A 16,213-nucleotide genomic window follows, 5' to 3' on the forward strand; every position below is an offset into this window, starting at 1 on the left:
ACTAGTAAGTACATTTTTTCTGTAAAATATAGGCTCCAATTCATTGTATAATAGCTAATAACTACTGTACAAATAAAATAATCATGGCACTTATCAAGATCTACTGAAAATATCTTAAGTATCTTAAGATAACAGTTACCTTAGGGAGATTAGTAAGAGAATAAGAAGTAACATGAATGGCAAAAATACTTCTGGGAAATTGGATATGGTACAATTTACATAAAACTCCTGATATAACCAGAATGGTTAACTGAATTTTCTGAGTAGCTGTCTCCTTCTCTGTGCAAAATCTTCCTAAAATGTACATTCTATTTTTCTCCCTTAGAATACAGCAAATGGAGGATTACAGAATATATGCTGCTGCCTAGGTCAAGGGTCTTCTTTCCACAGATGTCAGATGAGTGTACATAGGAGAGGGAGGTGCCTGAGCGTCACCCAGGACCTGAAAAATGAAAGCCATCTATTTGATGTCTTTACCAAGCTCTGACAGGACTTTCGCTGGCTGCCATTTCCTGCTTCTCCTCAAAGGGGAGCACAAGAATTTCTGGCAAATGGGGTGCTCCCACAGGTGGGTTAAGTCTATAGGTTTACCTGAAATTCCATCTTTTACTTCACTGAGAGAAGCCTGGCCTGAGTTCCTCCCTAATATATGGCACATATTTGCATGGTTCTCCATGAGGTTCCTCCAGGTGTCTGAAAAATAGCCTTGGTCCCACCTCCATACCAACTTAATCTGAAAATGACATGCCACACTTATGTCTTTGGAAAATGGATTACATTTAAAATATGCTTGACCAGGGCTGGGCGAGATGGCTCACGCCTATAATCCTAGCACTCTGGGAAGCCACAGTGGGTAGATGGCTTGAGCTCAGGAGTTTGAGAGCAGCCTAAGCAAAAGCAAGACCACAAGACCCCTGTCTCTAAAAATAGCCTGGCATTGTGGCTGGTACCTATAGTCCCAGCTACTTGGGAGGCTGAGGCAAGAGAATCGTTTGAGCCCAGGCATTTGAGGTTGCTGTGAGCTATGACACCACAGCACTCTACCAAGGATGACAAAGTAAGACTCTGTCTAAAAAAAAAAATATATATATATATATATGTGTATATATATATGCATCAGAGAGGGGAGGGGATTAGATCAGTAGTTCAAAGCTTCTTAACCTTTTGACTGTGAAGAGCAATGCCTATAGGCATTAAACAAGATGTTCAGATGTTCATTTGGTGGTGGGAACAACACCTGCAGCCACATTTTACTTCTGAGTGCTCTCCACAGTCAAAAGGGTTAACTGGGCAGCTGAGGAAGGACCACCTCTTCCCTACTTCAAAGAGGACAACAAGGCGACTTTCCTTCTCTGTTTTGCATATTTTTGAACTTCTACATGAGATATCATTTCATTGATTTTTTTTTTTTAGAATTGTGCTAAGTGCAGAACTACATGATTGATCATCATTTTCTTTCTGGCTCTGACACTGTGCCCAACCACCAGGCAACATTTGATGGACGGCCTATTCTTTAGTCAAATTAGAGGATTCTGTCTTCATAAAGACCAATGAACCTAAGAATAGGGGGAAGGGGGAAAGGAAGGGGAGGCAGGGGGAAGGTGGGCAGAGGGAGGGAGATTGGTGGGATTACGCCTGCAGTGCATCTTACAAGGGTATATGTGAAACTTAGTAAATGTGGAATGTAAATGTCTTAGCACAATAACTAAGAAAATGCCAGGAAGGCTATGTTAACCAGTGTGATGAAAATGTGTCAAACGGTCTATGAAACCAGGGTATGGTGCCCCATGATCACATTAATGTACACAGTTATAATTTAATAAAAAAAAAAATTAATTAAAAAAAAGACCAATGAAATTGGAATTGTAGCTTCATTCATTCACATATTCACTCATTCTGTCATTCATTCATTCGTTGCACAATTAAATTCTGACTATGTCATCAGACAACACTTAGGTCTGGGAATATAAGAACTGAACAGTGAACAAAAAAGGCTTCATTTTTGGCCTTTGTACATCTGAAGTAGTAGAGAGTACTAATTAAACAATCACACAAATATCCTATTACCAATGTGCTAAAGACAAAAAAGGGAAAACTATAAGGGTTACAAAAGCCTGTAAGAGCAGGTAAGGAAAGATCAAGTCTGGGGGATCAGGGAAGCTGCCCTTCCCACTTGAGGAAGTGCTGTTCCTATCGTTTTCTCAACTCCAATGCACCCAGGTTAGCCAAACCCAATTCCCTCTTCTGCCTGGGTTAAATGTTCACGGTAGACTTAAGACTAAGGTATTACTCAGAACCAAAGAAGGAAAATCTTACGCAAGCAGGGAATGGAAAATTTTACCATAACTGAATACTGTATTCTAAAATACTAAAAATAGCCTTGTATAGGGAGGAGGGAGACCAGGGAATAACTATCAAAGGCTGAACGTAGCCTCAGGCTCTGGTTCAAAATAAGCCTAATTACCTCCCACCCCACCCCCCACACACATACTCTCAATACACCAATGTGTAGTACAAGCTGACTGAGGCTAAAAACCAGCTCACAGGATCTGTCAGCACTTGTCTGGGTCTACTTCTGACTATAGGCATGGCAAGCCAAGAGCTTCCCAAGCCTCTTGTCATCATTGGCAGGGCCCATGACTGCTTTGGCATCACCAAACTCAGTTCCAGGATGCCACACCACACCTTAAAAAAAAAAAAAAAAGCATATACCTTGTTCTCCTTGTACAGAAATTCAAGATGCAAAACCCTGCGTAGATCATTTCTGCTGTTTATGCTGAGATCAGAGCGTGGGCGTTCCTGGTCCATGGTCACACATGTCTTCTTTAAGCCCTGCAGGGAGAAATCTGAATCACTGTTTACAAGTTTAAATAAAAACCTTCTGTTCTCCGACGCAGAAGACAAATAAAAGATTACTGATGTTCATTATGACAATTCTCCTCCTGCCTTACATGCCCAGTAAGTATATTTCAAGGATTAAAATCTAACTTGGTAATTCATTTTTAAATAATCTTTACATTTGACTGACACCACCTTCACAACTATTATTCCGATTCTAAGAATGGCCCTGTGAGCTAAGCTATGGTTGGAGTTGTCAGCCCATATCATAAATACGGAGTGAATTCAGGTACTGATTTACTCAAGGCCAACACAGAGCCCTGGATTTGGCCACAGAATAGGAACCTTTAAAAATAAATGAAAGAAAAAACATAAACTAAAGGCTAATATTCCTTTCTCAAATGGAGAAACCGGAAGGTAGCATTGACTCGCCTAAAGAAACACAGTGGAATCACACAGCAGGCAGGGGGCTCTGAGCATCTCAGCTTGTAAGTATGTGACTCTGGGACCCAGGCCCACAGGAAGCTCCTGGTAAATGTTTGCTGAATTGCTACCAAAGCCACTTTCCATCATCCCACCCCGAACTGCAGAGGCTCAAGGCCCAGCTGAGACCTGTACTGGCAATGGTGTAGTGGTGGGGGTCTCGTTCCTCCCCAAGAGCCTGGCTTCTTCCTTTGAAAAACAACCACATCATTTGCTGGCCTGCCCACATGGCCAGGCCACTGCAATCATTAAATGGCTAGAGGCTGAGATGATGCCTCACAAATAGCTCAGCCTGGTGTTAGGGAGTCCCTTGCTCTTGATAAATCCCAGACCCCCTGTCCTAAACAGGCCTCAACTTCTCCCCTGACCTGTGTTCAGAATTTTATGGAAACTCTTAACTACTGGGAAAACAAGACAAACCCACTGTTTCTAGGTTTGAATTTAGTTAAGGTCAATTTGGGAAACAAAAAGTATAAAAATAGCCAAAGAAAGGGAAAAGGAGGTCTTAGGGAAGGTGAACAGAAAGAAATGGGCTTATATGTTGGAGAAAAGGTGGACTAGGTACATTAGAGAGCAGTGACTGGGAAGAGTGCAGGGGCTCAAAAGCAACCACCAGCATTTCATCTGGGATTAACTAAGATTTCCCACAATCTAAGTGATGTGGAACACTATAATGAGGGTCTCTCTCTCCATGGGTAACTCTTTATCAAGTCTGGGGGATCAGGGAAGCTGCCCTTCCCACTTTGTTTGTCAGCTCTTTATGTTTGTCAAGATTTGGTACATTGAACAATGTCCCCCCAGAATGTGAAGTACACCAGCATCTGAAAGTCACTGGGGTAGGGTGTAGGGTTGCCCTCTGTAGAAGTCAGCCAGTCCTCAGTCCCATGCAGCCCACTCAAACTTCATTCACTGAACAAACATTCGTCAGACACCTTCTATGTGCCAGTCTCCTTTTCTAGACACAGGAGACATAGGAGGAATAAGAGCTAACATTTTGTTTGGGAAATAATCATAAATGAATGGGTAAGCGCACATATGGCAGCGGCTAAATGCACTGCTATAAAACAGGGAGAGTGACAACAAAGAGGAAGGCACTGTACTGGATGGTCGGCTCTCTGTTGAGCATCATCCATGCACTTGCTCCTGTCTTCTGGTTTTCCCATCTGTGAAATTAAGGGACAGAACCACCACTAGCTCAGCTGCTAAGAGATGGAGGAGTGAACGGATTAAAGTCCCAGTCATCATGCAGCTTGCATTCTACAGGGGAAAAAACAACAAGTGTATAAAATGTCAGGAAAGACATATAGTAGGGTACAGAGACAAAGAGGGCCAGGCAGGGTGCAGGGAAGGGCTGCTACTTTATAAAAGGTGTCAGGAAAGGTTTCACTGATAAGGTGACACTGCAGCAGAGGCACAAGGGAATCAAAAGAATAGCCCCTGCAAACACTTGGGGAAAAACTGTTCTAGGCAAGGAACAGTAAATTCAAAACCCCTGTAGCAGCTGCAAGATGCCATTACATGAGCTGCATGGGGGAAAGTAGCAAAAGAGAACAGAGAGGTCACCCAGAGTCTGATAAGGAAAAGCCTTGTGGGCTTCTATGAAATGACGAAGTGGGACTATGGGAGAATTTGGAAAGAAGAACATTGTAAACTGACATATTTTTTTTTTTTTTTTTTTTTTTTTTTTTTTTTTTTTTGTAGAGACAGAGTCTCACTGTACCGCCCTCGGTAGAGTGCCGTGACGTCACACAGCTCACAGCAACCTCCAGCTCTTGGGCTTACGCGATTCTCTTGCCTCAGCCTCCCGAGTAGCTGGGACTACAGGCGCCCGCCACAACGCCCGGCTATTTTTTGGTTGCAGTTTGGCCGGGGCTGGGTTTGAACCCGCCACCCTTGGCATATGGGGCCGGCGCCCTACTCATTGAGCCACAGGCGCCGCGTCACCTGAAAACAATTTAGGAGACTATTGAATAATTCACAAGAGAAAGAGGATTGGCTTGGACGAGAACGCTTGCATCAAAAGTGGTAACAAGTGGCTACATTCTCTATGTGTTCTGCCATAAAGCCAATGTATTTGCTGATGGACAAGATGTGTGGTGTACAAGGAGAAAGGCCAAAAATGAATCCAAAGATTTTGGCCCAAGCAATCATATATTTGGTCTTTGTCTCAAGTTCCTGAAACATAGATGCTAAAATCCTTGGAATCTACAGAGTGACAAGAATGGCTTTTGTATGTTAATGAGATGACTAGTGGCTGGAGACCACTAGTCACCAGAAAAACCAAGCCTTGATTAGAGGATTGCAACTTTCAGCCCTATCTCTCCACCTCTAGAGAAGGAAGTGGAGCTAGAGATTGAGTCAATAACCAATGGCCTTTAACCAATCATGCCCATATGATGGGATCTCCACAAAAACTCCTGAACAAAGCAGCGGGGAGCTCCCAGGTTGGTGAACACACCAAGGTGTTAGGAGGTGGCACACTGGAGACAGCATGGAAGCTCCGTACCCCTCCACCCATACCTTACCCTATTTATCACTTCTATCTGGTTGTTCCTAAATTGTGTCCTTTATAATAAATGAGTCAATACAAGCAAAGTGTTTCCTTAAGTTCTGTAAGACATTAGAGGCAATTTTCAAAATAAGGAGTTGATCACTGAAACCCTGAATCAGTTGTTTGGTCTGAAGTACAGACCAATTGGTTGGCAACCTGGGACTTCTGACTGGCATCTGAAGTAGAGGCAGCCATGAAACTGCACCCTTAACCTCTGCAGCATTCACTAACTCTAAGTGGTTAGTGTCAGAACTGAACTGAATTACAGAACAACTAGTTGGTGTCTGGAGAGTTGAAGAATTTGGTTGGTGTGGGGAAAAAAACACAACACATTTGGTGTATGAAGTATTTTAAGTAGAAACATTACCACAGACATGTTGAGATACTTACTGGCCATCCTAGTGTAAAGTCAACTAGGAAGTTGGGAAAAATTCAAGAGTCCAGGGAGAGGTCTCAACTAGAGATGGACTTTTGGGAATTGTCAGCATATAGATAGTTTCAGAATCCCTAAGACTGGCTGAAATGCCTTGAGAGTGAATGAAGAAGAGAAGAGAGGAGAGCCATTTACTGAGTCCTTGTGGCCACCAGCACACAAGACAGGGAAATGAGGGGAGACCAGCAAAGTTCCTGAGACGGAGCAACCAGTGAGGTAGGACAGAAGACAGGAGGAGGTGGTCTCCGAGCCAAGGTGAAGGACATAATTAAGAAGCAGGTGGTCTCTGAGCCAAGGTGAAGGACACAATCAAGAAGCACAACTGTTCTGTCAAGAGGGTGAGGACTGAAAATCAGACATAAATGATGACTTTGACAAGAGCTGTAGAGGATGGGGGTGAGGCATGCAAAAGCCAGATTAGGATGGTTTGAGAAAGCAGAAAGAAACAAAACTAGAATATACATAGCTCTTTGGGCAAGGGGAATAGACCAGCAGCTGAAAGGGAGTCTGTAGGAGCACATATACACACTGACAGGAATAAGTCAGTAGAGAAAGGGAAATGTATGATGCAGAGGAGATCAATGTTCTTGAACATGCAACAGGGACAGGCATACATGGAGGAGCTGGCCTCACCCAAGAGTGTGGAAAATTCATCCATAGGAACACAGAGAGAATGCAGTGAATGGTTCAGGTCCAGGAGGGTAGGTAAGAGTGGTGGGGGAACCTCTTGGACTCTCCCATGACTTCTTCTATTTTCTCAGTGAAATTAGATTGAGAAGGAGCTTTGGGGTTTGAGGACTGAAGTATGAAATGGTTACCCAGGACTTGAGAAAGTGAACAGGCTGGAGAGACGTGTAACCTGGTGAAAAGTCACCCATAAGGCATCACACAGTGAATGGCCTGGATTTAGAGTGACACTGCCAACATTGTGGTGCATTTTTCTCCAACTTCAGTCAGCTCTGCAGGTGCAGGCATGGAGCAGGCTGAGCTGAATTTTATCTAAGTTAGGGGAGTACGATGACGAAGAGAGGAAGGCAAGAGAGTCAAGCATGTTATGGGGGGGGAGGGCGGTGATTACAAGAATAAGTAGGAAGTAGGCAGGGGTTACAGCAGGCCAGAAGCACTGTGAAAAGTTGGCAGATGAGGCTGAAGAATAGTTTATGTGGTGCTACAAAGGGTGGGGGGGGGGTGAGCTAGAATTGAGGACACATGGAAAGCTTGGAATTGATACATGGAAAGGGCACAATAGGGTAACAACAAGCCTAGCTCATGAGCCTGGGGAAGGGTGGTGGAGGAAGGATGGCATGGTCCAGGATGGCAGGAGAGGGGCACCAGAAGAGTCACCTCGGTGGGCTCAGGAGGATGATCCTAACCCTCACTGAGGGTGGACCATACTTGGTGAGCTCAAGCAGGATAACGTGGCTGCAGGGAAGAGGGAAGAGGAAGCAGTTGGAGAAAATGAGGTCTAAGGAGAAGCTGGGAGCCAGTCAGAGAGAGCCTTGTAGTCTAATTACAGAAAGCCAGTAAAGGGTTTTGGCAGGGGAGAGACATGCTTCCCCTGGGCAAGTTTCCCGGCCTCCTGGTCTCACAATAGTCTTAGGTGAAAGGAAATACTTACATCTATCTTTCAAGACTGTTATGAAGATCTGAGACTATGAATGGGCACCTGGAAGGTTCCTAATACCATGGGGAGAACTCTCTTGGTTATGACTGCCAAGCACCTGATTGTGCAAAGCTCTGCGGTCTGCAGTCCTAGCTCCCCGTGACTTTCTCAGTGACTGTGGGCAACCCCTTTTTACTCTCAGGGACTTCGAGTACCCAGATACAACATGGGAGGGAGAAGTGGTTAGGACAACTAAGGCATTTCTAAGGTGCTGCCCAATTTAGGGGTCAGCTCCTTGGCCTTGTCTAGTAGGTAAAACAGGCAGATGTATGAACTATGACATAAGCCCCAATGAGTGAACCACAGACAAGACTAGTCAGTCGCTCCAACTGGAGTTATCTGAGAAGATCTCTTGTAGAAAATGGACTTGGAATGGGTCTGGATAAATCAGAGGAAGGCAGAAGCAGCTAGAAATGAGACTGGGATAATAAGCCGGGATCAGGTATAGGGCAGTCTTGGATGTCAGTGAAGACTTTGGATTTCATTTTACTCAAGAAAGGATAGTGGTCACCCTCCCAAAGTATGGAGGGTGCATTGATATATAATATGCAGCCAGAACTTGGTGACGGAAGGTCAATTAGTCATAAAAATAAAAGCAGACAGTATGAAGCTAAATGCATTTTAAAAAAGAAAAAAAAATTTTTTTCAGACAGACTCTCAAGCTGTTGCCCTGGGTAGAATGCCATGGCAACATCATAGCTCCCAGCAACCTCCAACTCTTGGCCTCAAGTGATCCTCTTGCCTCAGTTATTTTAGTAGAGACGGGGTCTCGCTCTGGCTCAAGTTGGTCTGGAACTCCAGAGCCCAAGCAAACCACCTGAGTGCTAGGATTACAGGCATGAGTCATCACATCTGGCCTAAAAGAAAGAAAAAAAAAAAATTTTTTTTTTTTTTTTTTTTTTTGAGACAGTCTCACTTTGTTGCCCTTGGTAGAGTACGGTGGTGTCATAGCTCACAGCAATTCTGGAGCTCAAACGATTCCCTTGCCTCAGCCTCCTGAGTAGCTGGGACTACAGGTGCCACCACAACGCCCGGCTATTTTTAGAGACCGGGTCCCACTCTGGCTCAGGCTGGTCTCATACCCGTGAGCTCAGGCAATCCACCTGCCTCGGCCTCCCAAGTGCTAGGATTACAGGCATTAGCCACCAAGCCCCGCCCTAAAATTTTTCAAATAAAAAAAATTTATAAAAAGCACACAAAGATACTTTCAAAATAGTATCAAGTCTTGTGCACACTGTACTTATGTACCAGATACAATGCCTGGGAGCTGCCGGTATATTATTATTAACCCCCATTACAAAAATGCAAAGAGTAAGGAAATTGAGGCAGTGAGTAATATATACAAGCTCACACTTCAAACTCAATAGCAAATATTTGAACCCCCTCCATCTGACTTCAAAACTCCTTCCCTTCTCCTGCATTCAAGAAATTGTGTTTTCATCCCAGAAAAGCGCCCATCGCCCAGGCCAGTATGACACGGCAAAGAAACACAAACCCTCAGAGCACAGCCCTTGTCATTTCCTGCAAAATGAATAAATGGCTACTCCCTCCGCACTATCATGCCTGGGATCTCCCCAGCTTGTGAAAACTTTGAAAAGTCTCCTAGGACAAGACAACAGAACTTACAAATAAAAATTAATGCAACAACAGGAACCTCCTCAGGATTAAAATGACCAAAGGGACTGTCAAGAACTTTTCTGGGCCTTGCGGTTTCCCCTTAGCGCAGTATTTTCCTAGCGGGACATGTGTCTCGGGTAGCCGGGCTGAAACACACCCCCACCCTGGGTCTTACGCCCGCGGCGGGAAAGGCTGTGGGAGAGGCAGCCCGGCGCAGCGGCACGGCTCTGCGGAAGAGCCGATGCCGATGACCACAACAGAAATGGCTCTTGGGAAACGTAGTCCCTTGTTCCGGGATGAGGGACGCTCTTCTGAGGCATCTTTGGAGCAGGCAGGGCAAGGGCTACCTCGCGAAGGTGCAAAGATTCCCAGGGAACCCCCTCCCCAGGGGAACCCCCATAATTACAGTGACTGCCGGGCGTCGTAAGGCGCAAGCAGTTACCTTTCTGCTGAGGAACTCCCTGATGAGGGAGGCGGCCACCTCCTCCACGAAGAGGTTGTCCATGCCTCCAGCTGCGCCTCTTGGCCGCGCCAGGCAGCAGCCCCAGTCCCCGCGATCGGTTGGCCCAGTATGGCGGCGTTGCCGTGGCGACAGCGCACCAGGCAGCGGGAACCCCGCCCCTTCCCAGGGGTTCCGCCCCTTTCCCGGGAACTCCTCCCCTTCTCCCAAGATGGGCGGCTGCGCGAGTCCGAGCAGAGCGATCCTCAGACTCCTTACATCCCCAAGCAGCACCCAGGGGCCAGAGCTTCCCGGTGCTGGGCCCTGAGCTCCTGGCTCCAGGCCTGTCTCAGGCCCTGGTCATCAGGGCGGCCTAGAACTGGTCACTGCTCCAATCCAAGTCTCCCCAGACATAAAATGGGAAGAAAGCTCTTGTCTGGGGAAAACTAAACTCACAGTGAGGTGGCCCCTCTGGATCCACCCTCAAGACCACCACAGCCCTCTCTGGGCTCACCAAGGCTGACTCACCTTGGCTGGCCTGGACTGTGTGTGGCGAGAAGGCCAGGACTGCTTCCAGAGCACTGAAATTCAAGGACAAGCACTCTAGGTGTCTGCTTTCCCATAATGAGACTGCCATTTATTGACCACCAAGAGCATTTCACACGTTGATCCTCACAACTTCCTTGCACAGTGGTTACTTTCGGGCCTATCCTTTAAAACAAGACATTGAGATTCAGATAGACTAAAATATTGCTGAAGACCACATAGCAAGAAATTGGGAAAGCTGGGATCGTAGTCAGGCCTCTGTCTTTGCCCCAAACTCAGTTACCTGGGTACCACCTTCACAACATGCCACAACTGCACACATCACCTGTTGTATTAGTTTTCTGGAGCTGCCACACAAAGTACCACACACGGGGTGGCTTAAACAACAAATGTATTGTCTAACAGTTCTGAAGGCTTGAAGTCCAAGATCAAGGTGTCTGCAGGGTTATTTTTTCTTAGGCCTTTCTCCCTGTCTTACAAATGGCCACTTTCTCCCTGTTCCTTTGCAAGGTTTTCCCTCTATGTTTGTGTCCTGATCTCCTTTTCTTTTTTCTTTCTTTCTTTTTTTTGTTTTTTGTTTTTTGTTTGTTTGTTTGAAACAGAGTCTCACCTTGTCATCCTTGGTAGAATGCAGTGGCATCATAGCTCATAGCAACCTCAAACTCTTGGACTTGAGCAATCCTCTTGCCTCAGCCTCCAGAGTAGCTGGGACTACAGGCACGCACCACTATGCCCAGCTGGTTTTTCGATTTTTAGTAGAGATGGGTCTTGCTCTTGTTCAGGCTACTGATCTCCTTTTTTAATAAGGACACCAGTCACATTGGACTAGTGACCCACCCTAATTACTTCATTTTAAAGAATCTTTAAAGAACCTTTCTCCACCACAATCACATTCTGAGGTACCAGGCATTAGGCCTTCAGTATAGGAACTTAAGGGGACACAATTAAGCCCATAACACCTATACTACTACTTATATATTACTTTTTTTAAAACAGACATACGTGTTTTAAAATTTATTTTAAAAAGAAAGTATTTTTGGAGAGGAATCCAGCAATATGGTGGCCAAGTAACAGCTTCCTTGCAACTGGGCACAGTGAATCTGGGGAGAGAAGACTCCAGGAATCTCTGGCTGGTGGGATCTGCCCAGAAACATCCCTTTGGGGGACACAGGAAGTCAGCGTGAGACCCCATGAGGAGGACCCCATGAGGAGGACAAAAGCTGTGGAGAACTGGAAATTGTTTGCATGTGTTCCTTCAGTCTAATTCCACTGGCATCCGTAAGTACAGCAGCAGTGAGATTGCAAACTGAAAAGGCCTTACCTATGAGCTGTTTTGGTATTTTTGGGCTTGGCACTCGGTTGAACTACTTTGGAGAACTTGGGTAAGAGTGCGGAGGACTTTAATCATTGTCTAGGGCCCCAGATTGAGCCACTGTTTCAGACGAAGCTAAGAATGTTCAGCTGTGGGCCGCGAGGAGCCATTGTGGGAGAAGTGCCCCAGCAAGCTCTGCCCTCAGGGTCGCAGAGCAAGGATCAAGTGGGAGACCTTGGGTGAGTAATCTAGTGACTGAGCTGCCTAAAAGTGGGGACTGAAATGCCTTACAGCCTTAGCCCTCAGGGGCATACAGTGAAACCAGTTTTGGATAGCCACTTCAGGAGTGATCCCAGAAACAAGTACTTCCTGGGAAAGCTTCTGCTTAGCCAAGATTAGCATTGAAAGTGCCTTTTAAGAGGGCTGAGGAGAGATTTAGGCTCTCCACCCTGCACGGTTTGAGAAATCAGCAGAGGCCTCCAGTCTCCATCTCATACAGCTGTACCAGCATTGTGATTAACATCTCATACCACAGAAGATCACCTGTTGCCCAGACAATATCCAGCAAGTTATATATACAGCTTTGGTTTTGGTTTTGGGTTTTTTGTTTGTTTGTTTGTTTTTTGCTTTTTTTTTCAATTCACCATTTTCCCGACAGATTTTTCTTTTCTTTTCTTTTCTTCTCTTTCTTTCCTTTCTTCATTTTTCTAGTTGTTGCCTTTTTCAATAATTAGAACTTCATTTTTGCTACTGTTTCTATCCCTATTATTTCATTTTCCCCCAATTTTAACCCATAAAGTTTTCTGTTTGCTTGTTTTGGTTTGATTAATACACTTTTGCCTTTCATCTCTACTTGGTGGAGTTGGGGTACTGTGTCCGAACAGGCTAGCAAAGAGCTGTTGCCTTTTTCAATAATTGTTGCCTTTTTTAATAATTAGAACTTCATTTTTGCTACTGTTTCTACCCCTATTATTTCATTTTCCCCCAATTTTAACCCATAAAGTTTTCTGTTTGCTTGTTTTGCTTTGATTAATACACTTTTGCCTTTCATCTCTACTTGGTGGAGTTGGGGTACTGTGTCCAAACAGGCTAGCAAAGAGCTGCTGACCTCAAGGGAACCACCCAAGCCAGCACCCCCAGAGGTTAGGAGTTTTTAAGGTTGGGTCAAAGTACCCTACTGTACACCTATATTGCTCCTGTCTCCCTCTTTCTGTGTCTCTCTTCTTTTTGTCAATATTCCCTTTTACCCACCTCCTCTCCTTTCTCTTTTTTCTTTTCTTTTTCTTTCTTTTTTCCCTTCTTCCTCTTCAACCTTCTCATCCTTCTGGTCCTATACCAAAAGGACTCATCAAAACCCTAGTCCTGAAACACGGCAACTTAAAGATCAAAAGGAAGTTAAAGAAAAATTAGGGCAAGGAAACAGATAAAAGAAATCACTCATGGGGAATAATCAACAGAAAACTCCTGGCAACATGAAAAACCAGTCCAGAGCAACCCCCCAAAGGGACAGTGTGGTAGCTACTGCAGAGGATTCCACCTATAAAGAAATGTTAGAGATGACAGAAAGGGAATTTGAATACAGATGATGAAAACAATGAAGGAAACTGCTAATAAAGTGGAAAATAAACAAAAGGAAATCCAAACACAGAATCAAATAAGAGATGAACAATATGAAGAATATAGAAAGGATATAGCAGAGCTGCAGGAACTGAAGCAGTCAATTAGGAAACTTAAAGATGCAATAGAAAGTATCAACAACAGATTACACCGTGCAGAAGAAAGAATTTCGGAGGTAGAGGACAAAGTTCATGAGAAACTCAGATACTTAAAAAGGCAGAAAAGAAGAGAGAGAAAGCAGAACATTCACTGACAGAATTATGAGACTATGAATCGTTCAAACATACGAGTTATAGGTATCCCAGAAGGGGAAGAAGAATGCCCCAGGGGAATGGAAACCATACTAGAGAATATTATAAATGAAAATTTCCCCAAATATCACAAAAGCTTCTGACACAGTCCTTTCAGAGGGATATTGGACCCCAGGTCACCTCAGCTCTAACCGAGCTTCTCCAAGACACATTGTGATGAACTTGTCCAAAATCAAGACAAAAGAAAACATTCTTCAAGCTGCCAGGAGTAAACACCAGTTGACCTACAGGGGCAAATCAATCAGGGTAGCTGCATACTTCTCTAATGAAACTTTTCAAGCCAGAAGATAATGGTCATCTATCTTTAATCTACTTAAACAGAACAATTTCCAGCCCAGAATTTTTTTTTTCAGACAGAATCTCATTTTGTCACCTTCAGCAGAATGCCCTGACATCACAGCTCACAGCAACCTCTAGCTCTTGGGCTTAGGCAATTCTCTTGCCTCAGACTCCTGAGTAGCTGGGACTACAGGCGCCCACCACAATGCCCAGCTATTTTTTGTAACAATTTGGCCAGGGGCGGGTTCTAACCTGACACCCTCTGTATATGGGGCCAACACCCTAGCCACTGAGCCACAGGCACCACCCTCTAGGCCAGAATTCTATATCCTGACTTAGGTAAGCTTTAAAATTGATGGAGAAATCAAATCATTTACTGATACACAAACATTGAGGAAATTCGCCACAGCAAGACAAGCTCTACGGGAAATACTTCAACCTGTTCTACACACTGACCATCACAATGGATTGACAGCAAAGAAAGAACTCAGAAATTAAAGAACAGAACCTAACTTCCACAATGATGCAAAAAATAAAACTAAGCAATGGACTCTCACAAAATAAGATGAATAGAACACTACTATACTTATCAATTATCTCAATAAATGTTAATGGCTTGAATTCCCCACTGAAGAGGCATAGATTGGCTGACTGGATTAAAAAACACAAGCCATCCATTCTCTGTCTGCAGAAAACACACCTAGCATCAAAAGACATATAAAAACTCTGAGTTAAGGGTTGGAAGACAATTTTTCAGGCAAATGGAATTCAGAAGAAAAGAAGAGTTACAATCTTATTTTCAGATACATGTGGATTTAAAGCAACTAAAGTCAAAAAAGATAAATATGGTCACTTTATATTGGTCAAGGGAAAAATACAACAAGAAGATGTTTCAATTCTAAATATATATGCACCCAATTTAAATGCTCCCACATTCTTGAAACAGACCTTGCTCACTCTGAGCAATATGATATCCAATAATACCATAATAACAGGGGACTTTAACACTCCTCTTACAGAGCTGGACAGATTCTCTTAACAGAAATTAAACCAAGGTATAAGGGACTTAAACGAGACCCTAGAACAACTGTGCTTGATAGATGCATATAGAACACTCCACCCCAAAGATAAAGGATATACATTTTCTCACCACCCCAAGGAACATTCTCAAAGCTGATCATATCCCAGGCCACAAAACAAATCTCAAAAGAATCAAAAGAATTTAAATTTTACCTTGTATCTTCTCAGACCACAAGGCACAAAAGGTGGAACTCAACTCCAACAAAAACATTCAGCCTCCCACAAAGGCATGGAAATTAAACAACTTTCTGTTGAATGACAGTTGGGTACAGGAAGATATGACAGGACATCATTAACTTCCTCGTGCATAACAACAATGAAGATACAAGCTACCCAAACCTGTGGGATACTGCAAAAGCAGTTATGGGAGTAAAATTTATTGCTTTAGATGCCTACATTCAAAAAACAGAAAGAGAGCACATCAACAAACTCACAAGACATCCTATGGAATTGGAAAAAGAAGAACAATCTAAGCATAAACCCAGCAGAAGAAAAGAAATATACAAAATTAAATCAGAGATCAATTATATTGAGAACAAAAGACTCATTCAGAAAATTAATAATACAAGAAGTTGGTTTTTTGAAAAAATAAATAAAATAGACAGACCTTTGGCCAGACTAACTAGAAATGGAAATGTAAAATCTCCAGTAACCTCAATCAGAAATGATAAAGGGAAAATTACAACTAATGCCACATATATAGAAGAGATCATCTCTGAATACTACCAGAAACTCTATGCCCACAAATTGGACAATGTGAAGGAAATGAATCAATACTTGGAATCACACCCTCTCCCTAGATTTAGCCAGGAAGAAATAGAGCTCCTAAACAAACCAATTTCATGCACTGAGATTAAAGAAACAATAAAAAAGCCTCCAAAAAAAAAATGCCCTGGTCCAGATGGCTTCACACCAAAATTCTATCAAAACTTCAAGGAAGAGCTTATTCCCATACTGCAGAAATTATTCCAAAAAATTGAGGAGGAAGGACTCTTCCCCAACACATTCTACAAAGCAAATATCATCCTGATACCAAAACCAGCA

The 16,213-nt window shown here is 43.7% G+C and overlaps 1 protein-coding gene across 3 annotated transcripts in view; it reads right to left on the minus strand.

The window, feature by feature from the left end:
* MINDY4 (MINDY lysine 48 deubiquitinase 4) overlaps nucleotides 1-16,213 on the minus strand; it is a 255,695-nt gene that overhangs the window by 107,578 nt on the left and 131,904 nt on the right. The window contains exons 1-2 of one of the 3 annotated variants that reach the window (XM_053608561.1): nucleotides 10,028-10,176; nucleotides 2,713-2,832 (exon numbers count right to left, since the gene is read on the minus strand). In XM_053608561.1, coding sequence (XP_053464536.1) covers nucleotides 2,713-2,832; nucleotides 10,028-10,090 — 183 coding nt within the window. In that variant the 5' untranslated portion in view covers nucleotides 10,091-10,176. Of the gene's footprint in view, nucleotides 1-2,712; nucleotides 2,833-10,027; nucleotides 10,177-16,213 lie in introns of those variants that run through there. The other 2 variants (XM_053608562.1, XM_053608563.1) reach the window with 2 other exon arrangements.

The sequence above is a fragment of the Nycticebus coucang genome, chromosome 11 (genome assembly GCF_027406575.1).
Source record: "Nycticebus coucang isolate mNycCou1 chromosome 11, mNycCou1.pri, whole genome shotgun sequence".
Lineage (NCBI taxonomy): Eukaryota > Metazoa > Chordata > Mammalia > Primates > Lorisidae > Nycticebus > Nycticebus coucang.